The sequence below is a fragment of the Vombatus ursinus genome, unplaced genomic scaffold, assembly GCF_900497805.2.
Source record: "Vombatus ursinus unplaced genomic scaffold, bare-nosed wombat genome assembly UNPS02004691.1, whole genome shotgun sequence".
NCBI classification, from domain to species: Eukaryota; Metazoa; Chordata; class Mammalia; order Diprotodontia; family Vombatidae; genus Vombatus; species Vombatus ursinus.
Window position 1 is genome coordinate 1,629,434 of NW_020944469.1, and position 26,586 is coordinate 1,656,019.

General features: G+C 41.0%; 1 protein-coding gene across 3 annotated transcripts in view; it reads left to right on the forward strand.

Annotated features, from left to right (window-relative positions):
* ATP7A (ATPase copper transporting alpha) overlaps window positions 1-26,586 on the forward strand; it is a 118,722-nt gene that overhangs the window by 53,764 nt on the left and 38,372 nt on the right. For all 3 annotated transcript variants that reach the window (XM_027839579.1, XM_027839593.1, XM_027839587.1), the window contains exons 3-5: window positions 13,446-13,935; window positions 14,461-15,186; window positions 20,848-21,027. In XM_027839579.1, coding sequence (XP_027695380.1) covers window positions 13,446-13,935; window positions 14,461-15,186; window positions 20,848-21,027 — 1,396 coding nt within the window. The remainder of the gene's footprint in view (window positions 1-13,445; window positions 13,936-14,460; window positions 15,187-20,847; window positions 21,028-26,586) is intronic.

The following is a 26,586-nucleotide window of genomic DNA, read 5'->3' on the forward strand; positions in this document are numbered from 1 at the left end:
GAACCTGTGGCCCAAAGTAAGTGGCCTGCCCACTGGCACACAGGTAACAAATGATGGGCAGAATTTGAACTCAGCACCTCTGATTGCAAATCTAGCATTCTTTTCCACTGTACCATGCTATCTCTGGATCCAAATAATCTGTTCTAACCCCTTCACTTCACAGATGAGGAAACTGAGACCTAGAAAAGAGAAATGACTTGCCCCAGGTCACACGGTAGGAAGTAGCAGAGGCAGGTTTCAAACCTGGATCCTCTGGCTCACTTTCCACTCTACCACACTGCCTCCAAATGGCTTGAATAACCTTTGTACCATATTTCCCTCCCCAACGCTTGCATACTACAGTACACTCAATGGGCATGCAATTAATATTTAATGATAACAAACTCTTCATGAATAGCCAGCCCCATGTGTTACCACCTCCCCTTGTTAACCTTTCTCGTGGTTGGTTTGGGCTTTCTTAGAATGATAATGTGGAGCAGAATTGTGTATGCGTATTTTTGATTTCTCAGTCAGTGGAATTAGAACATGGCTTGATTGAGCCTTGGGAGAGGGTGCCTGATTCTTTCTTCCTGTGATGTATTCTTGAATTCTCCAGGCCCCAGGCAGGAGAGCAGGATCTACCAGTCAGGCTGGAAGCTTGCTTGTATGTCGCTGTAGAGTCATTGAAATAATCCTATTCTTCCAAGTCTCTTGTCACCTATTGCTTGGTCTTGACCGCACCCTCCCAGCCAAGACTCCTATTAGGGAGGGAGTATATCAAATAGCACCCCTCCCTTGGTCTATTTAGAGAATCCCTCTGGGTGCCTCAGTGTCTCTCTAGGTTTCTGCCTCCCCACCCAAAAATCTCAAGGCATCAGGAAAATTAAAAATAGTTCTTTTTCACAAAAAGTTTGGGGACCTGGTGTAATGTGAGTCCCATGGAGGTATGCTATTATATATGTTTACTATGAGTTGGTGACTTTGAAGGTGTCTTTTCACAGCCAGGGATTAATGAGTCATTCCCTCACCATGTCCCCAATAGCTCCAGGAAAGGACACATGTTTGCTAGCCTCATCTGAGTAATGTTGTTCTTATTATTAGTGCCGAAGTGAACCTTTGAAAGCCATTAGAAGAACCTGTGGCTTTTCTTTAGGCCACTCGCAGGTGTTGTTTGTAACTTGGCTTTTTTAGATCATTCATCATGGGAAGAGGAAAGAAAGTAAAACACATTTTGTTGGAGTGCTGGTGAGGAATTTTATCAGTTTATAGCAATTCCAGAATTGGTTCCAGAATTACCTCCGGTAAAGGCGACCACTCCATCCCTGGATTTCCCAGCAGCACTTTGTAGTCTTGTCTACCTATCATATTCTAATGTGTATTGTGTTTGAAATCTATATTCAACATCATTTTTTCCCTCCCAACTACACAGGAGAGATACTCATATGTTCTACAGAGTATTACGTCCAGCAGAAGATCAGACTAATAAGGCCCTTATGATCAGGAATCTGAAAGATTCCCCTCTAACATCAAAAGTTCATTTATTTAAGATGTGTACAGGGTCAATTAAATTGGAATTAGCGGGGGGGGGGGGGGGGGGGAGGAATTAGCGACCTTCGTATGTCGTCCAGGTCACGTAACCTTCAGTTCTAAGAAGTTCTTGCTTGGGAGTTTTACTTAACTTGCTATTTGGTTTCTCACAGTAACAATCCCAATGAAGATGGCGTTGCAGTTGAATACAGAAATGTCCGTACTTGAAGAATTTGCCCTTAGTTTGGCTTGTGACTTTTCACAAGAATTTGAGCCAATAGCCTTTCATTTTACTTGTTGGTAAAAGATTTGGTTACCTCTGCTGTTGTGTTTCAGTTTGAGAAAGCACTGAAATCTTGAGATAAAAGGGTCTAAAGAGCTATGTATGTGGAAGTGGTATTGAAATGTAGGCAATTCAGTTGATGTACTTTCCTTTCCCTGCCCTTTCCCCATATAAAATCCTTTTTTTTTAAATTAATTTATTTTTGGTTTTTAACATTCACTTCCATAAGATTTTGAGTTTTAAATTTTCTCCCCCTCTCCAAGATGGTGTGCAATCTGATGTACGCTATACATGTACAATCATATTAAACATATTTCCACACTAGTCATGTTGTGGAAGAAGAATCAGAACAAAAGGGAAAAAAAACTACTGGAAAGAAAAAAAAAGAGAGAGAAAATAGTATGCTTCTATCCACATTCAGACTCCGTAGTTCTTTCTCTGGATGTGGCTAGCATATTCCATCATGAGTCTTTTGGAGTGTCCAAATAAAATTCTATTGGTAAAATTCCATATTTCAGTCTCATGTCCATTGGGGTTAAAAATAAGTTTTCAATCAATTTCACTTAATGTATGTGAGGAAAAGAGCAGATTCCAACTAGTCACAAGTGTGTGCTCCTGCCTACAGCTATGGAAGTTTTTAGGGAAAAAGAGAAGTACAGTGATAGTTTCCAAATGTTTTCTGCTCCTTTGGCATCTAGTTCAATTTCATGGACCCCTATTTGATATTTCTCTCTTAATTTACCTTTCTTAAATTCTTCAAAACCTAGTGTTTCTTTATATTCACCACCTGCTGTGGCATAGGTCCTGGTCTGGTAGGCATCCACTTTCAACCCCCCCACATGCAATTGTCTGTCATTTGTTTTGGGGAGAAAGTCAGAATCGACAGGTGTCTATTTCATTTATTTATTTTTTAGGCACATTTTATGGTTTGAATTGATCTCTAGAATAATCATTTTTTACTTCATAACCTTTGTAATTCTTTGACTAATCAGAACCATCCATCAAGAAAACGAGTGGTATTTTTCAACTTGTTGGCTTAGAAAAAAGGCTAGCAAGAAACAGATTTGTATTCTACAGTACTTAATTTTTTTCTTTTAATATGAGTGGTTTAATTTTTAATGAGTAGTACGTGTGACACCTGAACTTGATTTTAAAAAATCTTTAAATGAAATCATTTAAATCTTTCTTTGATCTAAAGTGATTGGTACCATGTGCCAAAGTGGAAGCTGAATCCCACTAATTATGTAGCTATATAGCTTTACTCCTGGCAGTAGAACCTTTGATAACTACAATAAGATTATTTTACCATCTAGAAACCCATACACTTGGATTTTTCTCCAAATAAACTTATGTCCTATTTACTGAAAACTAAATATTCTGTAGAAAATGTGGCTCCCCTACCTAGTGAGCTATTTCAAGTGGAAATCTTTTTTCTGACAGCACTTATACTCATAATTACAGGGCTAAATTCTTCTTTGATATTTACATGTATATTCCTGTATGGTTTTCCATAAAAGCCTACTGAACTCACTCATTGATGTCAGTACTGTTTCTTCAAGATCTTCCCAGGATTCACCACTGCTTAACAAAGAACCGTTTGAGGTCAGACCAATGCCATTTGATTTTAGTTAATTTGCCAAGGGATAGAATTAACTCTGTAACCTGAAAACACTTTATGTGATCAATAGTAAACTACACATATAGTGTACACAAATACATACACAAATAGTGTACACACACACACACACACACACACCCCTGTATAGAGGCATATATATATGCATATATATAACATGTGTATACACATAACATCTATGTATGCATACACACGTGTGTGTCTATATTCTAAAACAGTGAGAGATACATAGTGCCGTACTTTTTAAGTTTGGCAACTTTCTATCAACAATGAAAAGAAAAAAGAACACTTCTTATTACTTCCTGCCTTGATTTTCCTACTTTTCCTTCCTTCTGCCCTTGCTCTGACAGGATCTCTCTAGATCCACTCTTGGTCTATTTTGACATATGGGAAATATGCAAATGACATGCTAATTTGCATTAGCATTCACTGGGAGTTGCCTGTTTAAGTGAAATTGTGAGTCTGGACCAACACATTCCACTACATATATTGTGGCCATAGGATGTTGGGTACTTTTCAGATCATGGTTCCTGTCCTCTAGGCAGCATAACGCATGTGACTACCTTCAGGACATCAACACAGTAATATTGTTATCAATATTTCGATCACTTTTTAGATTACTTTAAGTCAAATTACAGTCAGCTGACAGGATCATGGTATTTATTGTTAGGAAGGACTTTAGAGATTATAATTTTTGAGAATGCAACATGTGGTTTATTAATAGTAATAGCATTTATATAATGCTTTAAGGTTTAAAAAGTACTTTATATCCATTATTTCATTTGGTCCTCACATCAACCCTGTAAGGTAGGTGCTATCATTATCCCCATTTCATTGATGAGGAAACTGAGGGCTGACATGGGTGATTTTGCCCACTCTCACACAGCTAGTAAGTGTCCCAGGATGGATTTTAACTCGAGTCTTCCTGACTCCAAATCCATTGTGCCACCACTTAGTATGTAGCAACCAGAATTTTGAGAAATTATTTACCATTCCAAAAAGCTCTTGATAGAATTTTGAATAAGCTCTTATAGGAAGTCAGCTATCTTCCCCATTGTGGAATAAGGCAGTTTAATGCTTTCAGACTTTCATGAGTTTACAAAGACAATGAATAGGCAAGATTGGAACAGATGGGATGAAATACCATGTTTTTTCCCCTTTTCAATTCCAGAATTTAAGTACATTTCAGCAATTGTGTCTTGCAATTGCAATCCTATAAATCCTATAAAACAATGTAACACTGTTGTTTGTTTTGCTTAGTGTTGGTAGAAATCAGGAAGCTAAGTTTGAAGTGATGTAGTTGGAATTTAATTATCACAGTAGTCTTAGACTCAAGGAAAAGATAAAATTTGAAAATAATATGATCGTCTTTCTTTGAGATTATTTGCCCTGATAGAAAGTGGAAATAGCTAGGGCTTTATTTCCATGATATGAGAAGACCAAATCTCATTGGAGAAAAGTGTTGAATGACTCTAAAGTATTACTGTCTCCTGCTCCAACTCCCACACAGCCTCCTGTTCCTGCCTGCTATCACCAGGGCTTCCTGAAACCTCACAGGATACAACCTCACCCACCACCTGTCATGAGGTTGCATTTGAAGGAGGGATTTCAAACACTCTAATCACATTCCTCCCTTCTTGACATATTTCTAACTACTGAAACTGCCTAGAATTACTTCATTGTGGCTACCACAGTCATACACTTTTCTACTCTCTCCAGTGCAGTGATTCTGAACTCCTAGCTGCTGATATACTTACCATATTCCCCATCCCCAACTACCTATTCCCTTACTCTCATTTACCTTAACCCTACAATGCCCTCGTCCCAGCCCTTTCTACTGTTACCACTGAAATGCTTGCTCCGTAATTAACAAACTTCCTTTTATCTTGAACCCCCTTCCTTTCTCATTCCTTTCAATCTTCTGGCTTCTGCCTGACAACATTGCTTCTTGCCACCCTTTCCGCTACTGACTATACTGTATTTCATATATATGTTAGTTATCATCATCATCATCATCACCATCATCATCATCATCATCTTAATCTTTCTATCACCTACAAGTGGTCTACTTCCATGGTTACAAACTTCAAAATTCCTTTATCTGATCAGAATCTTTTATCATTTCTTCTCTCTCTCTGTGCCTTAGAATCACTAATCCTCTTCTCTGTCTTCCTTGTGACTTTCATTCCCTCTATCCCTTACTTCTTTCCCAGGCCATCACCCTTGCACAGGCTACTTTCTCCTCCCTTCCTTATATCCACCCCTTGATGAACCAACTCAATTCTGTACTCTACTCTCAAATCCCTTGCCCTCTTTTCCTATGAGTGATCATGCCTTGCCAAATTCCAGCCTTGGATTACTCACACCATTTGCCTCCTTTGCTCTGATTCACATGCTGCTGAGTAGAGCTGGAGGAAATCATGAAGTGGTGCTGACTGGATCCGTTACCAATTCGTGATATCTAATCTCAACTGGGTCCTCACTGCATCAAGGCAATCATTCTACTCCTGCCTCATCACTTCCCTATCCCACTCTCCACAGTAGTGTTTCCATACCTTTTTGTCTCACCTTAAGCCTCCACAGCAGCTCCCCCCATACCCTCTCAGCTGAGGAACTCACCTCATATCGTCACCACAAAAATCGAGACCATTTGCTAAGACCCTCCTCCCCTTTTGCTCTCACATCACTCAGGGATCTTCCCCTATTATTTCCTCATTCACCCCTGTTTCTCATGGAGAGTCATTCAGCAAACATTTAGGAAGCATTTACTGCATGCCAGGCATAGTACTAATTATTGGGAATACAAAACCCAGCAAAAACAGGCCCTGCCCTCAAGGAGCTCATATTCTAATGGGGGGAAGGCAACATGTAAATACCTAGGTACCTAAAGGATATATACAGAGTAGACATAAGATGGGCTTCAAGGGGAAGGAACTAACTAGTAACCGGTTGGAAAAGGAAAGGTCTCTTGTAGAAGGTGAGAGTTTAGAGGAGTCTCGAAGGCAGCCACGGAAAACAAGTGGCAGAGGTGAAGAGAGTGAAGTGCTCACTTCAGGCGTGGAGGTGGTCAGCCACCACAAGGGCACAGAGACAGGAAGTCTCTATGTGCAGCCTTGATCCCGTCCCTTTCCATTTTTCTGCATCAGATCGTCCTCACTATCTTCCCCATACTCATATTCCTGGAGTCAGGAATATAAGCCGGAAAAACCCGAGTTCAAATTTCACCTCAGACTCTTACTACTAGCTATGTGACCCTGCTAAGTCATTTAATGTTTATCTGTCTCAGTTTCCTCATCTGTTAAATGGGAGTATATAATAGCATCTACCTCCTAGGGTTGTTGTGAAGATAAAAGAGATAATATTTGCATAGTGCTTTGCAAACCTTAAAACACTGTATAAATGCTAGCTATCCAATCCCTCTCTGTATATTTGCCCTTTCCCTGCTGCCTAAAAACACATCCATGTGTCCTTCATCCTTAAAAGAAAAAAATCCTCATTTGTTTCTACAATCTATCCCCATTAGCTTTCATCCTCTCTCTCTCCTCTTCCTGGCTAAACTCCTTGAGAAAGCAGTCTGTGCTCAGTTCCTTTCATTCTCCCCTCACTCTCTTCTAAACCCTCTGTAATCTGGCTTTCAAATTTATAATTCAAGTGAAACTGCTTTCCCCAAAGTTGCCAGTGACCTCTTACCTGTCAGCCCTATTGGCCCTCTCTCTCCTTCCTTGTCCTTCTTGACCCCTCAGCAGCCCTTGATGCTGCTGGTCACGTTCTCTTGGATACTCTCTCATCTCTGGGTTTTGTGGCACTGCTCTCTCTCCTGATTCCTTTCCGTGTCACACTCACTAAGCATGGCTGCCGCCCATGTCCTGGGCTGCATTTTCTTCCCCCTCTATGCTATCTCATTTAGTGATCTCACCCTCCCTGAGCCAATCTATTAACAAATTTTGTCATTTCTACCTTCAAAACATCCCTCATATATATCCCTTCTCTTCTTTTGTACAGCCATAATCCTATTTCAGGCCCTCATCCTCTCTCACCTGGAATCTTGCAATAGCTTTTGAACTGGTCTCCCTGCCTTGCTCAAGTCTCTCCTCACTTCACCTTCCATTCATCTGCAAAGGTCTGACCATTCCAGTCCCTGCCCCTGCCATGGGCTCCTTTTGCTCCCTGTTAGCTTTAGGGCCCGATAGGAAGTCCCCTGTTGGGCACCGAAAGCTCTTCATAACCTGGACCCTTCCTCCCTTTTCATTATTCTCCCATTTTGAGCCTCTCCACATACCTCCACACACCAGGTATACTGGCCTGCTCATTGTCCCTCAAACACAGAACTGCAGATCCATTCTCTGTGCCTCTGCACTGACTGTCCCCTGTGCCCGGGAGCTCTGTCCCTTCACTTCTGCAGGAGGCCTTTCCCAAGTTACCTTAACATGCCCACCATGTAGGTGTAAAAATAGATGGACCTGAGGCCTTACGTTTCTAATGTAGTTGTACTTTATCTTTAACAGTTAAAAACAGGTCTTAATTTTAAAATGTTTGCTGACCAGTCCACATACCTTCCATATAATTTGCATTTCTGGAGCTTGTTAAAAACATTGCCTTGACTACATAGGATGCAAACCCAATTGATGACATGCAGAGCCTTCAATTTTATTTTTTTATATGTTCATCAAAGATAATTTAGGGCAAAGGGCCAAACTTCTGACTCATGTTCATTTCCAGAAGTTTAACTTTTCGTTTATGAGGCCCCTTTTGTGGGATTCTCCCTCATGACTGTTTTGAGTCTTGCCAAGTTGAAAATAAATTTAATATGCATCATTGACAGTGTTTAAATGAACTCACAAGAATGAGGTAAATGTTTTTTCAACGTGACTGTTTCCTTAATCATGTTTCAATTTTCAATGTATTTGTTAATAAGGACAGAGACTGGACCTGTGATGCTACCGGAGTAGAGAACTCCTGAGTAAGGAAACTGCCCACACCAGTGCAGGTCGGGACTGTCTCTGCATCTTATGTTGTTGAGTCGTTGCACTTGTGTCTGACTCTGTGACTGCATTTGGGGTTTTCTTGGCAAAGATCCTAGAGTGCTTTGCCATGTCCTTCTCTAGCTCATTTTACAGATGAGGAAACTGAGGCAAGCAAGGTGAAGTGACTTGCCCAGGGTCACATAGCTAAGTAAGTATCTGAGGCCAGATTTGAACTCAGGAAGCTGAGTCTTCCTGATCTATCCACTGCAGTGTCACCTAGCTGCCCCCCTCTGCATCTTATGTTATAGAGAATTGCCGAGAACAGTGACAAGTTATGTGACTTGCCCAGTGACATCCAGGGTGTGTCAGAGGCAGGACTTGAACCCAAGTCTTCCTGGTTTCAAGGCCATCTCTCTCTCCATTCTGCCATGCTACCTTTTAACAATGTTGGTGTGGTAAACTCTTACCTTGAATGAGCATGTTAAGAATAGAATTGGTGTGGGACAGCTAGGTGGCGCAGTGGATAGAGCACCAGCCCTGGATTCAGGAGGACCTGAGTTCAAATCTGGCCTCAGACACATAACACTTACTAGCTGTGTGACCCTGGGCAAGTCGCTTAACCCCATTGCCTAGCCAAAAAAAAAAAAAAAAAGAATAGGATTGGTAGCCCTGTGGGTGGTCACATTGTGATATCATGGAAAGGCATATTAGATGTATGTGCTGGGCATCAAATATAGTTAACAATTAGGACCTTGTGCAGTTCATGTGATATAGTCAAAAGAGTAAAGTTACCATCTGAGGAATCTTATACCAATCCTTAGCAAAATCCTGGAAGGTTTTATTTTATTCGATCATCTAAAATAACCCCTGGGAGAAAGGGAATGCAGCTCAAAGTTGTGCTGGGGTCTTTTTGACCGCCATATCCCACTGCTGACTCACATTGGGCTTGCAGTTCACTCAAACCCCCAGATCTTTTTCAGAACGAGTGCCATCTAACCCTTCCTACCCCATGTGGTACTTGAGGTAGATTTTTGTAATCAAGTGTAAGATTTTACATTTGTCCCCCAAGAGCCTTTGGGCTCTTCACTCTGTCACCCATTGTGTTAGCTCTCCCTTCTGGCTTGGTGTTCACAAATTCGATAAGTACCCCATCTATGTCATTATCTAAGTTATTGATAAAAATGTTAAACAGAAGCCCAGGGGCAAACACAACTGGAGACTCTTTGCCATGTTGATATTAAACCATTAACACCTATAAATACACATAGTCAGTGTTTGTACTGTGGCTATATGTCTCTTTATGTGCATATATAGACCTATGTACAGGTCCACCCTGAACAATTTCACAGAAGCTGTTGAGCTCACCCTCATCTTCCTATTCATTCTGGGCCTAGCATTAACACCTGCCATTCTCCCCAGGACCTTGGGACAGAGGCCCAAGCCTAGGCTGCTTAAACTGCTGAAAGCTTAAAGGGCAGTTTTTCTAACATGAAAGTCATAGTTAAATGTGCATTTCCTCACTGGGGACAGTGGGGTGTTAGTCATATTAGGCTTCATTTTAGGTCTTAGGGTAACAAAGCAGGGGAAAAAGCCAACTGGACAAGTTGACTTATGTTCACTAAAGTCCTCTGATTGTGGCTTCATTGTGGTGTGGTATGGAGGTAACTGTAGGTTTGCAAAGGCCACGCCAGTCTAGTATTGTACCTGCTCTGACACATGTTGCCAGGCTAGAAAGACTCCATTTCCAGCTCCCGTGTCTTCTCTGATTTCCATCCTGGCCAAGTCCTGAGAAGCTCAGTACCGAGTGACGACACGTGTTGCATTTTTCTGCCACACAGATTCTCACAGACCATCTCTTAAGTTCTGAGTTTTGGGTTGTGATGTGCATAGGTTGAAGGAGGCCCTCACTGCTAATATCTCTGATCCTGGAAATATATCTAGTAGGCGAAGTTTAAAACACAAACTGTTAAAAAATAAGGAAGTATTTTCCTTATGTATGAAGAAATGACAGGAGAATTTTTGTTGATTAGCATGCTATAGTTTCCTTATTTACTTACGTTGTTCATAAATTAAGAGTGAAGCAATAAGGAGTATAGTAAATTCATCACCAAGCACTTTTTGCATTTAAAATCAAGGGCATGATTTTTTGATGGTTTGGTTTTTTAGGTTTTTTTTTTTAAACAAACAAACAAAAAAAGAATTCCTTGTTGTTTTTTGTCAGGGACAATCAGAAATACTAAAGAGGTCAAATTAACCACCCAAATTCACACAGGTGTGAAATGGCAGTGTCAGGATTTGAATTTGGGCTTCTTCATCCACATTCAATGTTCTTTCCAGCACAGCACAGTCTACTATGTGCCAGGCACTGTGCTGAGTGCTGGGATACAACAAAAGGTAAACACTCACAGTATAATGGGGGAGACAGTGTGCAAACAACCATGAACAAACGGGCTAGACACCTAGATTAACTTGGAGATATTCGGTATGGGGAAGGCACGTTGGCAAAGGCTTCTTGTGGAAGGTGGGATTTTAGCAGGGACTTAAAGGAGGCTGAGATGAGGAGGAAGAGAATTCCAGGCATGGAGGCAGCCACTGAAAACTGCCAGAGGTGAGAGATGGAGTGCCTTGTTTGTGGAATATCAAGGAGGCTAGTGCCACTGAATTGGAGAGAGAGAGAGAGAGAGAGAGAGAGAGAGAGAGTACACGCGCGCGCGTGCGTGTGTGTGTGTGTGTGTGTGGGGGGGGGGGTGGGTATAAAGTGTAAGAAGACTGACAAGGTGGGAGAGGGGTAGGTTGTGAAGGATTTTGAATGCCAAACAGGATTTTATATTTGATATAAATATGAGATCTAGCCAGTTCTGCTATAACAAGACACATACATTCCCCCAAAGCACCAAGCTATGCAAAGTCACACAGTGAAAGCCACAGGGCATATGCGGAGAATGTGATTGGGGAGCAATTCTCAAAAACTTCTTCAATGACACGTTAAAAACAAGATAGGTACCTAATGAAAATGGTAGCACAGTTTTATCCACGTTAAATGGTTAAGGAGTACCTAAATCCTACACTAAATAGTGGCCAAGTCCATGACCTCCCAGTGTCCACAGCCTCTGGATGCTGCTCAGCCTATACTCTGCTTCCGCTGGGGACTGGTTGACTGCAGCTATGGGCCTCCAGGCTGGAGGCTGTGCAGGAGGGCCATCCACCAGCTCCTGCTGCTTGACAACATACGTGATAAATAGGACACTTTACCTTGACAAAGATCTGAAGTTTGCTTGTAGAAGTAGGTGTAGGAAGGGTTGCCGTTTGTGAAGTGGTACAGTTTTCTGCATTTTTGCTATTTCTCACCTAAGAAATGGAGCATAAGCCAAGTCAGAATTCACACTATGCTGAAAGTGTTCCCTAATATTTCAATTCATTGGAACAGATTCACATTTTTGAAACCAGCATTATATCAGAGCTGACTGTACTTGTGAAGGAGAGGTCTAAGTAGAGCTCTCAAAAAAATCTGAAGAGGGAAAAAAAAACCAACTCCCCCCCCTCCCCCGGGGGAGGAGGAGGGTTAGTGAAGATTTCGTGACTGAACTGATTCCTGAGTTGAATCTTGAAGGAAAGATAAGATTTAAGCAGATTTGGAAATGGGGAGGGAGGAGCATTCTAGGAATGAGGATCTGAGAGTAATTCCATTTTGCTGGAACATAGAGTAGTATATGAAGGGGAATAGTGTGAAAGTATCCTGAAAAATTAGGTTGGGGAGATTGTTGAAGGCCTACTAGGCCAAGGTCAGAAGTTTATGCTTTATTTGGCATAAACTAGATAAAGAACTATATGGGTTACGTTGATGACAGAAGGAAGAGTCATTTAATAACCATTGTGGGGGCAGCTAGGTGGTGCAGTGGATAGAGCACCAGCCTTGGAGTCAGGAGGACCTGAGTTCAAATATGACCTCAGACACTTACTAGCTGTGTGACCCTGGGCAAGTCACTTAACCCCAATTGCCTAAAAAAACAAATAAAAATAACCATTGTGGAGGAATTCTAAATGTCTTCCATTGCTGTGAATTTCATTTTTAACTGTTTGTTTTGAAGAGGGGTGTGTGTGTGTTTGTTTTATACACTCGGAAACTGTGATGTCAGACCACTCGTCTAATGCCCTCCCACTGGCCATGCTCTCTTTATCTTGGACTTTCCAACAACCCTGGAGGGGGGAGCAGGATAGGTGGTATTCTCATTTTATATACAAGACAGTTGAGCTTCAAGGAAGTTCTGTACCTAGCCTGAGGTCATCTAGGAATTGGCAAGAGCTGGCACTAGATAGAGCTCAAGTATTCTGACAGCCAGTTTAGTGTACTTTCCCCTTTGTCAGTCATCTTTGTAATGTGGGGGAAAAAAAGAGTTGTCATGGCAGTAATCTTGGTGTGTTGTCATTGACCCTTAGAGAGACAGCAAAAATAGACACTGGAGGGGAATAGGAATGTGTGCTATAAGATCATGGGAATGAGCGAATGTGGCCTTGACTCCGACAGACACAGCAAAGCTTTTTTTCCGGACACAGACCTGCAGTATGTTGACTTTGGCAAGAATTGCCTACACCATGCCCTGCCGTTTAAGTTATCTTCATTGAACCATTTCTGATCTGACGATTAAGCTCCATACCTATTTATTTTCTTTAGCTAATCCATTTCCCTAGGGATTTAGCCTGATGAGATGTTGGGCCAGTTTAAAGTATTGGGGCAATTTGTGTGAAGAGATGTTAGGGAAAAGCAGTTTGTACTCCATTGGGGAATTCTAAGTGTGTTTGTCCATGCACATGTTTCAGATGCTTTTCCAGTCCCGCAGTCAGGAATGCCCATCTTCAGCCATATCTGTTTTACCAATATATGCTACTTTTTCTTCAGGGAGAACATTCACAGTCAAAAGTACTGGAGAAACTTCTCTGAGTTGGAAGGTGTTGAGCACATTTTATTGATCTTGTTTATGGCATAATGATTTGGCAGCTTAAAAATATTTGTCACATCACTTAACTAACACTGGCCTTCACAATTTTCTTCCTACAGGTTTCACTGGAAAAAAAAACTGCAACCATTATCTATGACTCCAAACTCCAGAATCCAGGCTCACTTCGGGAAGCTATTGATGATATGGGATTTGAGGCATCTCTCCCTGATCTGACACCTCAGCCTGTCTTTACAGACACTTTATCCCTGACTGTTACTTCTTCACTGGCCCCATCATGGGAGCAAGTCCAGAGCACGTTGCTCAAGGCCAAGGGTGTAACAGATGTTCACATTTCTCCTCAGCAAAGCACAGCAACGGTGACAATGATCCCTTCTGTTGTGAATGCCAATCAGATAATCCAGCTGGTTCCGGGTGTCAGCTTAGATACTGGAGCACCAGAAAGGAAGCCAGCTTCTGCTGAAGATACCAGTGTGGTTCAAGCAAACGGAGTCATGTTGAAGATGAAAGTGGAAGGCATGACATGCCATTCGTGCACAAGCACCATTGAGGGAAAAATTAGTAAATTGCAAGGTGTTCAACGAATTAAGGGTAATGCTCTTTGCTTTCTTTTTTTTTTTCCCCTTTATTTCTTTTTGAGTTGATGGAAAGGAGTGCTTTTCCCTCTTGGCTTTTGATCCTTCTCTTTCTTCCAAAGCTCCATTCTTTGAGTGGGTATTGAAGCTATGGGAGTGGAATGCTTACTGATATTCCCACATTTGTATTCTAGACTGAATGTCAGTAAGTTAATGCCTTTAATTAGAGGGTGGGAGATTCTCAGACCCTGATTTGGAGGAGGAGGTTTGGGGGCCTGGGGGATGTAAGGAATTGAAGATTTGTAAAGCAGTTACTCTCTAATGGAACCTGGCTACAACAGTCACTCCGTTTTTCTCTACTGCCACAGTAATACATAAAGCGTCTTTGCTTTTCTGGAAAGGAAAGAATATTTTATGGATGGAGGAGGAGCATGAGGGAGAGAAAAAAATATGTATTACAGCATTAAGACGGTATCCCCATGCCCTGTTTTTGTTAGGAGGAGCTTAGGAACAACTAAATTGTGCATTTTTTGTTTTCTAGTCTCCTTGGATAATCAAGAAGCATCTGTTGTCTATCAGCCTCATCTTATTTCAGCCGAGGAAATAAGAAGGCAGATTGAGGCAGTGGGTTTCCCAGCATTCATCAGAAAGCAGCCCAAGTACCTCAAACTGGGGACCATCGATGTGGAGCGCCTGAAGAACACACCAGTCAAATCCAATGAGGGGTCACAGCAAAAGTGTTCCGTATCTCCTAAGGGCTCAACTGTCACTTTCATCATAGATGGCATGCATTGTCAATCCTGCATATCCAATATTGAGAGCCATTTAGCTACGCTCCCAGGTGTAAACAGCGTGGCAGTTTCTTTAGAGAGCAAATCTGCTGTGGTAAAGTACAATGTCAAATTAATCACTCCAGATGCCCTGAGAAAAGCTATAGAAGCCATCTCACCAGGGCGGTATAAAGTAAGTCTTGCCAGCGAGTGTAATAGCCCCCAGAACTCTCCAACAGTTGCTTTTCTCCAGAAGCCACATGGCAGTGCCACTGCCCAGCCTTTGACTCAAGAAACTGTTATAAACATTGAGGGTATGACTTGTAATTCTTGTGTGCAATCAATAGAAGGTGTCATATCGAAAAAAACAGGTGTCAAATGTATACGTGTCTCACTTGCCAATGGCACTGGGATTATCGAATACGACCCTTTACTGACCTCTCCAGAAGTCCTGAGGGAAGCGATAGAGGACATGGGATTTGATGCCACCTTAACAGGTAATTAATTCCTTCAATTGCCTTTCCTTGGATGCTGTAATGCTGTTTTGTTTCCGTTTTGGTGATCCTCTTGGTTTTTATCACATGGAAGTGAGTCGTAGAGTATCAGACTGAACAGAATGCTAGACTTGGAGTCAGAAAGACCCTGGGTTCAAATCCTGCTTCCCAGCTTCCCAGCTCACTTACCAGCTGTGAGACCAAGAAGAGGAGTCATTTAACCTCTCAAGGCCTCAGTTTCCTCCCCTGTTAATTAAGGGGGTTGGACTAGATGGCTTCTAAAGTCCCTTCGGCTCTAATTCCATCATCCTGTGACCTGCAGTGTTTATTTTAGTCAGGTTCTTATATTAAGATTACATTTTTAAAAGCTGGTCCCAACTGTTGGTTCTTTCCTAACTGGAACTGAACTACCTTGATACCTTTGAACTGCAGTGTGAAATATATGCCCACCAACAGGTGAACTGGGCCAAACTACTGTTGTTTTCAACTTGAATTGAATCTGTCCTGAAAGTGAAATGGAAAATGTCCCAATACGCTTCTCTGATTTAAATACTTGTGAAAAATCAGGCAGCTTCTCCAAAGTGAGCAAAAAGTTGTTTCTAGACCGCGTTACTCATTTCTGCTGACCTAATGAGGGCAAAGATTGTCTCACAGAGACCTTCCCATTTCACTCTCACAGAAACTGAGACAAAGTAAAATGTGCTTCCCTGTGCCTAGTGATTGGGGCAGATCCATGACAGGAAAATAGGAACTAACTCTTATTGACCGTTGAAGACGTGCGTGGCAGGAGGTGACCTTTTCTTGGTGTTAACTCCACTCACTTTAATATGGAGAATGTCAAAAGACTTAGTTTCTGACACATATTTATTCCTCTGTCTTAGTAAAATCACATGGAAAGACTAGAAGGTTTAGTACCTCTAATTCTGGAAATCTTACCAGATTAAAGGGATTTCACAGCAGTTACAAAGGAAAATAATTAAAAGGAAGTGTGGTCTAATGGAAACAGCCAGGAGTCCTAAGTTCTAGAGCTAACTGCCTTTAATTAGCTCTGTGACCTTAGCCAAGTTGCTTCCCTGGGTCTTCTTTTCCTTATCTGTGTAATGAAGAGGTTTCAAGTTTCCTTCCACCCAAGAATTCAGTTCACTTCAGCAAACACTAACTAGTTACTGATGTGGGAATGTTGACTCTGACCCCTGGTAAGATGATGATACTAAGAGAAGAACTCGGGTTTTCAGATAGAACTGAATTCTGTTTCCTCCATCATTATTGTTGTGCCATTTTCTAGTTCTGCTGATGCCTTGCTTTGTGGGCAGATGAAACAGTTTAATTGAACAAACATTTATTAATCCCTCCATCAGCTTTGTCAATGATTATTTAGTTTGCAGGAACACACTGAAAGTTCTTTTGGGAATTTTTTGGATCTTTTCACTTTATTAGCTGCCTACTCTGCTTGTTCTCCACACTAGCCATTTCATCTCCTCCTCCGTGCCCACAATGCACTTCCTCCTCCTCCTCCTCCTCCTCCTCCTCCTCCTCCTCCTTCCTGCCTAATCGATTCCATAGCTTCCTTCAAAGCCTACCTCCCATACTACCTAGCTCCTCCAGGAGTTCTCTTGTGAGCCCCCCCATTCACTGTGTTTTAGTGCTCTTTGGTGAATCCTATGGACCCCTCTACGAATCATAGTTCTAAATAATTGAAGGAAATGCTAAATTTCAGTTAGAGGTTAGTGAAACTAAAGATGTAAATTTTTCTTATCCAAGTTCTCAGCCCTAGGGTCGAGAACTCTCACTTGTTAGCACTCTAACCCTTATTTTCTTACTTTACTTCTTTGTACATACCGAACCCCCAATACAATGAAACTCCTTGTGGCCTTGGCCTTGCACAGAGTTTTGCACTTAGTAGGAGATTAGTAAATGCTTCTTGAGTTGAATGCTAATACATCCTATAGGAAAGAAAGCTCATAAAAAGAAACTGGTTTATTTGACTCTCTTGTTCTGACATCTAAAGCCTTTAGGCCCATCTTTGGTTAGGCAGAGGCTTCTCTTGTTCTGTCTGACTAGTCAGGCCTAGAAAACAGCCAAATATTGGCTGTTTTATGGACCTGCATTTGGAAGTCATGCTGCCGGGTTAAGCTTCTATGACTCAAGATTCTTTTACACTTAGGGGCAGCTAGGTGGCGCAGTGGATAGAGCACCGGCCCTGAAGTTAGGAGTACCTGAGTTCAAATCCAGCCTCAGACCAAACACTTGACACTTACTAGCTGTGTGATCCTGGGCAAGTCACTGAACCCCAATTGCCTAAAAAAAAAAAAAGATTCTTTTACACTTAAAAGGTGTCAAAATTGCAGAAGAATAAATAGGTTAAGGGTTAAGTTGTCTCTTGGAGTTGAAATAACCCAATTAATCTGAAAGAAAACTTTAAGTGATTGCTATTATTAACTAATTTTTTGCATGAGCTGGGTTTCTGAGTAATTATTGGTAATTCTGAAGAAATAAGGGAGTTTTAAAAGCAAGATTAAGTTAGGAAATAAGCTGGGTTTACCCATTGTCTGGGGTAAACTATTGCCATTGAAAATGAGACACCTTTTGGAATTTTTTCCTTGGCAACTCTGGTATGTCTTAGTACTTTTCTTTCTTTCTTGTTTTTTTTTTTTGGCTAGGCAGTGGGGTTAAGTGACTTACCCAGGGTCATACAGCTAGTAAGTGTTATGTGTCTGAGGCTGGATTTGAACTCAGGTCCATCCTGAATCCAAGCGCCACCTAGCTGCCCCAGTACTTTTCCTGAGTACTAAATACCAGGGTACGGCCAACACTTCCGGTTGTTTTCCCATGACCAGAAAAGTAGCTAAGACACTGGGAGAATCTAGTTCCCTGTACTTGGGGAAATGACTGGAACTTTTGCCAAAATTTGAACAAAATAAAATCCCTTGAAGACCAGCTCCGCTACAGAGGAATGCCAGGCAGGCCTCCAACCAGTTGTCCATGGGGAAAAGACCACATAGGGCCTTTAGTGGTCAATGCTATTCAGCCTCTTGGTTTTCTTCACATATATCGACTCACTGCAGGTGTAGGGCTAGGCTGTGCTCAATCCTCGCCCTCATAGGTAGTGGTTAATTCTAGAAGGAAGAGAGGGAGCAAGGGGAGGAACATTAGATGGGAATTTCCTGAGACTACAAGGGAGAGTGGAGGCTTCCCTTGGTTTCCAGGGAGTGAAGGATTGAAGCAAAAATTCCCTGCATTTTACCTTGCAGCAGGGCATTAATTACTGCTGATCTGCAGAGAATCCTTCTCAAATATCCTCTGCTCTGATGTCTGCTGCTGCTTAATGAATATTTCCTGTGTTTCATTAGAGGTGTAAATGTTTTATCATGCCATCCACCCAAAGTCATTGCCTAATTTTTGACAGTTAAATAGAATTAAAAGCTTGGGCTTACCAGTTTCCGTACTGTTTTTAGCCTTCAGGTGGTAGGTTTATTTTTGCCTATTAGAGCTAATTAGGGAAAAGTTGCTGTTTTTGATAAATGTGGCCTTATTGGTTAGATTCAGGTGAAGAGTTAGGTAGGAACACTGGAATCTAGTTTGACCTTCACCCCAGCTCACTGTTAGGCTGATCAATGGACCTTGTGTTACCTCTTGAAAAGGAGGGTAACATTCTCAGCTGCTTGTTTTATAATAGCTTCACCTGTGTAAATTAGGCTGCATAGGTAAGGGAGTTTTGTTGAATGGGAGAATCATCATGAAGAGTCTTCTCACTCTCAACTCTAAGCTTGTTTTAGCCTCATAGATGGTGGAGTTATCTCATACTTCAATGTATCATAGATTTAGAACTGGAGAGGACCTTAGAAAATCAGTTAGTCTCTTTTTTACAGATAAATAAACAAAGGCCCAGAGAGGATAAGTTCAAGATTGTGCAGATTGGAAGTAAGTAGCAGAGCTGAGATTTGAACCCAGTTTAAAGGCTTGCAGATCTTGCCATCTAGGCTTGTCTTTGCTGTGTCAAAGTTAGTTCATATAACTAAGTTATCAAGAGAATCCATTAAAGGCATTTATGAAATAATTTCCACTTTTTCTCTACCTTCTTTTTATTTAGTTACTGGTACGATCTTTTCCAGTTTTCTTCTGTAAACTTGATCTTTTTGTCTGTTTAAAAGCCCCTTGTGGGTCAGGAGAGTGCTTTTCCATTGTGATTTTGATATCCCAACAGTGATATCAGTTGTTCGCTTGAGGGGGAGAAACATGTTCTGACTGGGGCAGAGTAGAGCAGAACTCCTACTTAGCATCTGTTAGTCAGTAAACATTTATTAACAGGAAGGGACTTTTACCCAAACTCCTCCTCACGAAAAGTATCAGATAACTAGAGAAGTATCAATGAGGCTAATGCCTGTTTTACTTAAAAACAATCACATCTACTTCTGTAGGGGTGTTATACATATTCATATGACCATTAAAAGTAATTTTGAAAAGTTCCCCTTATCTGTCTATCCCCTCTTAATTTATCTACCAGCTACTCATAGGAGGATGGCAGTGATTGGAAGATCTGTGCTCTTTTGATTCAATTGAGATTCCACTTGGACAGAGCTGGGTAGTAAGGAAATGGGGAGTCAGAGCAGTGGAAAGATACCAAGTTGCTCAGCAGTCACTTAATGATTTTCATTTTTGCCTTATTGTTTATTCAATACTGGGAGATATCCCAAGGATATTTTATTAGTCAAATAACCAGGAAGCATCTTTGCAGGTATGATTCCCAACCTTTTGTGCTATGAGCACCCTTTTTCTTTTTTTTTTTTCCATTTTTTAAATTAATTTATTTTGAATTATCAACAATCACTTCCATAAGCTTTTGAGTTTTAAATTTTTCTCCCCCTCCGTCCCCGCCTTCCTCGCCAAAACGACACGCAATCTGCTATAGGCTCTACATATACATTCCTATTAAACATATTTTCACATTAGTGATGTTGTAAGTAAGAATTAGAACTAATAGGAGGAACCACCAGAAAGAGGAAACAAAACACAACAGAAGAAAAAAAATAGCAAATAGTATGCTTCAATCTGCATTCAAACTCCATAGTTCTTTCTTTGGATGTGGATAACATTTTCCATCATGAGGCCTTTGGAGATGTCTTAGATCTTTGCATTACTGGAGAAGGGTTAAGTTATCAGTGTTAGTCATCACACAGCGTGGAGCGTTGTCCTGGTTCTGCTCACTTCATTCAGCATCAGACCATACAAGTCTTTCCAGGTTGAGCACCCTTTTTCTAACATCCAACAATCAACAATTAGAAAATACATACTGACAAAAAGTATTTATTTAGGATTCCTTTAAATGGATTTGTAGTATATTTGGAAAACTCCATACACATATGGTGTTTTGTACATAGAAGGTATATTATTAATGAAATGGAGCCCTTGCAATAACTCCATGGCCCTCCAATGGTCATCGGCCTATAGATTGGGAACCACTGGTATAGACTATAAACCTTTTGATGTAACACTGCAAATAAGCAAACCCTATTTCCCCTGCCCCCAGGAATGGAACTTTTTGTTGTATATTTATTTTATTTTCTTTTTTGGCTTGACAATGGGGTTAAGTGACTTGCCTAGGGTCACACAGCTAGTAACTTTTGTTGTTTATAACACAGTCTTTATTGGAAATGTTGCTTTTAGATTCAGATAATGAAACATGCAGCAAACCAATGATAGCAACTCATAATAAAGAAGAGCCAAAACCTCTGGTCCATGATAAGGAGGAGGCAAAGATTCCAGCCAAATGCTACATTCAGGTCACTGGCATGACTTGTGCTTCGTGCGTAGCAAACATTGAAAGAAATCTACGCCGAGAAGAAGGTAAGGAACTCGGGGAAGTTTATTTTCTAACAACTTTGAGACCTTTTGTCCTTTTTGTGGTACTAGGTGTCTTTGATGCCGGAGACTACCCTTGTGTATCTCTTTTTTAAACCTTCTTAAGCATAAATGATTTCCATAACTTACTCTAGGCCTCTAAAAGACCTATTGAGAGGTTAGTCCCTTGACCACCAATGTTTTTTGTTGTTGTTGTTGCTATTGTTGTTTATATAGTCATAGGTAAGTCCCTTAGCCTTCTCAGTGTTTTAGGTAATTCTAAGACAGAAGCTGAAGAGAAAGTACTGACTTGCATTGGCTAAGAGGTTCCTTATCTGGGAATGCCCTATACTAACGAAGTTCTAGGTCCAATCTTTATCCCAGGTGCTCTAATTCCCTATTCCTCTTTAATAGTAGTTAAGACTTCTGGAAAAGGATATAAAACCTGATCATATTGATATTCAGTAAATGTATATTAATTTTCCAATGTAAAAATTTTACAAAAAAAAAATTGAGGATCTGTAGTTTTAACCTTATCTTTTAGTTTAAGTATCTCAGTTTTGTCTAGAATCTCACTGTACCCTTCCAGCACTTTCACCTCTATTTTCAGTATAAGTATTTTAAGGTGGAAGCAGCTAGGTGGCACAGTGAATAGAGCACTGGCCCTGGATTCAGGAAGACCTGAGTTCAAATCTGGTCTCAGACACTTGACACTCACTAGCTATGTGACCCTGGGCAAGTCACTTCACCCCATTGCCTAGCCAAAAAAAAAAACAAAACCAAAAAACCAAAAATAAAACAAAAGTATTTTAAGGTGATATAATCAAAATATGGTTTCAGATTGCAAGGTCTCGGAAAATGCACATCAGACATTTCTTATTCAACATTTGCTCCACAACAATCATCTATTAAGTGCCTACTGTTTAGAAAGCAATGTGCTAGCTACTGGAAGGAGAAATGGAATTTAAATGAAACGTCTCTTCCCTTGTGGAACATCAAGTCTTAGTAGGAGGATATAATGCAAACAAAACTGTAACTAGAGCTCCTGATGCTATAGGATAAATATGCTAGAGAGATGCTAACCAGAACATCTGTGAGTTCTGAGGGGAAAAGTCATAGAAGAGAAGAGTTTGAAGCAACCCCCGGGGGCCACCTAGCCCAGCCCTTCCAAGCCAGCCCATTTTATTTTTGGATAGCTCTAATAATTGTCAGGATGTTTTTCTGTTCCATCTGGCCATCTTGCCTGTCTGCATGACCTCTACCCATTGCTCCTGGTTCTGCCCACTGGGGCCAAGTTGTCCAAGTCTCCTTTTTCTACCTTTCTCCACCACAGGACAGCCTTTCGGACACTTGAACAGAGCTTTCATGTCCCCTCTAAATCTTCTCTTCTCTAGTCTAAACATCACCAATTCCTTCAGCTGATCCTCCTATAAACGTACTGTACATCCCTTTTAGGTTCTTACCACCCTCTTCTGGGCACATTCTAGCTTGGCACTGTCTTTCCTAAAATGTGGCTCCTAACGAGCTCTACTACTTCTCAGGATCTGTCGGTCAGTAAACATTTGTTAAGCACCTACTGTGTGCCTGGCGTGGTTAAGCAATGAGGGGATACAAAAGAGACAAAAGACAGTCCTTTGTCCTGCCCTCAAAGAGTTCACAATCTAATAGGAGAGACAATAACCAAAGAACTATGTACATACAAGCTCTATACAGGATAGCGAGGCAATAATAAAGAGAGGGAAAGCACTAGAATTGAGGAGTTAGGAAATGGGATTTTAGTTGAGACTTAAAGGAAACCAGGGAGGCCAGCTGGGGAGATGAGGAAGGAAGAGCATCCCAGGCATTGGGGAGGGTCAGCTAGAAAAAATGCCCAGAGCCAAGAACTGGAGCGGTTTGTTTCTGGAACAGTCAGGAGGCCAGTGTTACTGGATTGAAGAACGTGTGGATGAGAATAAGGTGTAAGAAGACTGGAAAGGTAGGAGGGGGCTAAGTTATGAAGGGTTTTAGAGGCCAAACAGAGCAATTTGTATTTGATCCTGGAGGTGATAGGGATGGAGCTATGGAGGGAGTGTGTGACATTGTGGGACCAGAGTGGGGAGGGACTTGAGGCAAGCAGACCCCCTAGAAAGCTGCTGCAGTAGTCTAGTTGTGAGGTGATGAGTTCTGGATGCTACAGTCTAGGGGAGCACTAACTTTTTGGCTGCCATATCTCTGTTGACTCATTGACTCACTGAGTTTTCACACCATTAAAATCCCAAAATCTTTTCCACAGGCCCCCATGTGGCCCCCAACCAGAGAAAACTTTATAGAGAATGTGGCTTTTGAGTTATTTCAGCCTAACTCAGATTTTTTTAGCCTGTAAAATTTGTTTTTGTATTTGTCAGAAATTTTCACACAGGATAAAAATAATTTAGCTTATTGGAAAATCCTTTGCTGATGAGATCAAGGTTATAGGTCTGTTTTCTCTACTATACCTATTAATGTTAACCATCTTACAAGAATGTAGTGTTAGTTACAAGGACCACGTAAGTGTGGCTAGGTGATTGGAAACCATCCCTACTGCTGGGGGAAATAACACTGCAGTATCCATGTCCTGCTGATGGGAACCATAAACACCTTTGTTTATATGAAGAAAGGCGCCTTATAATTGTGACAGTTTATAACCATACTGTCTCTAATGTAGTAATTGTCAATACCACTTAATCAGGTGTTTGTGTGTGTGTGTGTGTGTGTGTGTGTGAGTGTGCATATGTGCGCGTGCTCGCTCACCCTTCATTAATTTAGTGAAACTTCATTATTTCAGCCTCTGGTAATTGCACTGTGGACAAGTGCTGGGACAAATGTTATTTTCTTCTGTCTCTGATTAAAATCAATCAATTAATTGAAGAGCATTTATTAAACCCTTACTATGTGCCTGGCACTGTCCTAAGTGCTGGGGATACAAAGAAGCAAAAAACCAAAAACAAACTACGGTCCCTGCCTTTATGGAGCATATATTTTAATGAGGGAAATGATATGTAAATAACTAGGCACATATAAGATATATAGATACATCCACAGAGTGGAAGGTAATTGGAAAGAGGAATGTTTTTCTAACTGGGGGTACTGAAAAAGGCTTCCTGCAGAATGTGAGCTTTAAGCTGAGCCTCAAAGGAAGCCAGGAGAACTAAAAGGCCAAGGTAAAGTATCTCTATTAGGCAATATTTTATTACCATAGCTGGGGTCATAGTATGAATACTGAAAAGTGATCAAATAGCAATTACCAAATTAATCTGAATGTCACCTGAATATAGACCACACTCATAAAATGAAAACTCTTTGAAAGGAATATATATGTATGTATGTACATGGGTATGTATATATGTATGCACTAAAAGATAATTACACAGGGTAGAGCCAAGATGGCAGAGTAAAAGCAGTGACTTGCTTGAGCTCCCCCCATACTCCTCCAAATACCTGTAAAAAATGACTCTAAACAAATTCTAGAGCAGCAGAACCCACAAAAAGACAGAGTGAAACAAATTTCCAGCCCAAGACAACCTGGATGGTTAATGGGAAAGGTCTGTTGTGCTGGGCTGGGGAAGGAGCACAGATCAGCATGGGCCACACAGGCAAACACCAGGCCTCAGCAAACCTGGAGCAGTCCTCAGGGGACTGGATCACTAGCAGTTGTAGCGGTTTCCAGACTTTCAACCTACAAACGCCAAAGACAACTTAAAAGGTCAGTAGGAAAGGTCTGTCGGACCTGGGTAAGAGAGGAGCTTGGATCTCGCCCCAGTCCTGGCACAGCCCTGGGGTGGCAGCTGCTTCTGGAGCTCTCATCCCACAGACAGTGGGAAGATTGAGCAGCTGATCAGAGGAGGACTGCAGGGATCTTGTTGCTGGTGCTGAGGCAGGATTCTTGCTTTGCCTGTGCTTGGATCTGGGTCTTAGTCCTGGATGGCAGTCCTGGGGCAAGGAGGAGTGTTGGCGTGCTGGAGCATGTGGCAGTGGTGGAGAGGGAAACCTCTTCACAGTTCCAAGGCAGAAAAGAATGCTTGTGGTCACTCATAGACCACAGCACAAGCCAGGAAAGGAGTAAACACCTCGCCCCTTATCATACCACCTTGGAAGAACTAAAAATTTACAGGTCCCTAGAAGTATCTCTGAAAACAGCTGCACAAAACCCCTGAAGCTTGGGACAGTACATCTTCCACACAGGAAGCAGACCCCTACCTTAACAAAGAGTTTAAAAGTCAAGTTATTGGCTTGGAACATGAGCAAACAGCTCAAGAAAAAAAAAACAAAACCACACACACATAAAAGAAAAACCTCAGACCATAGAATCTTTCTTTGGTGACAAAGAAGATCAAAACATACAACCAGAAGAAGACAACAAAGTGAAAGCTTCTACATCCAAAGCCTCCAAGAAAAATATGAATTGGTCCCAGGCCATGGAAGAACTCCAAAAGGATTTTGAGAAGCAAGTAAGAGAAGTAGAAGAAAAACTGAGAAGAGAAATGAGAGTGATGCAGGAAAATCATGAAAAACAAGTCAATAGCTTGCTAAAGGAGACCCAAAAAAATACTGAAGAAAATAACACCTTAAAAAATAGCCTAACCCAAATGGCAAAAGAACTCCAAAAAGCCAATGTGGAGAAGAATGCCTTAAGAAGCAGAATTGGCCAAATTGAAAAAGGAAGTCCAAAAGCTCACTGAAGAAAATACTTCCTTAAAAATTAGAATGAAGCAAATGGAAGCTAACGACTCTATGAGAAATCAAGAAATTATAAAACAAAACCAAAAGAATGAGAAAATAGAAGACAGTGTGAAAAATCTCATTGGATAAACAACTGACCTAGAAAATAGATCCAGGAGAAATAATTTAAAAAATTGTTGGACTACCTGAAAGCCATGATCAAAAAAAGAGCCTAGACATCATCTTTCAAGAATTTATCCAGGAAAACTGCCCTGATATTCTAGAACCAGAGGGCAAAATAGAAATGGAAAAAATCCACCGATCACGTCCTGAAAGAGATCCCCAAAGGAAAACTCCTAGGAATATTGTAGCTAAATTCCAGAATTCCCAGGTCAAGGAGAAAATATTGCAGGCAGCCAGAAAGAAACAATTCAAGTATTGTGGAAACACAATCAGGATAACACAAGATTTAGCAGCTTCTACATTAAGAGACTGGAGGTCTTGGAATATGATATTCTGGAGGTCAAAGGAACTAGGATTACAACCAAGAATCACCTACTCAGCAAGACTGAGTATAATCCTTCAGGGGAAAAAATGGACATTCAGTGAAATAGAGAACTTTCAAGCATTCTAGATGAAAAGACCAGAGCTGAATAGAAAATTTGATTTTCAAATACAAGGCTCAAGAGAAGCATGAAAAGGTAAACAGGAAAGAGAAATCATGAGGGACTTATTAAAGTAGAACTGACATTCCTACGTGGAAAGATGATATTTGTAACTCATGAGACCTTTCTCAATATTAGAGTAATTGGAGGGAATATATATATATATATATATATATATATATACATATATATATATATATATATATACATATATATATATATA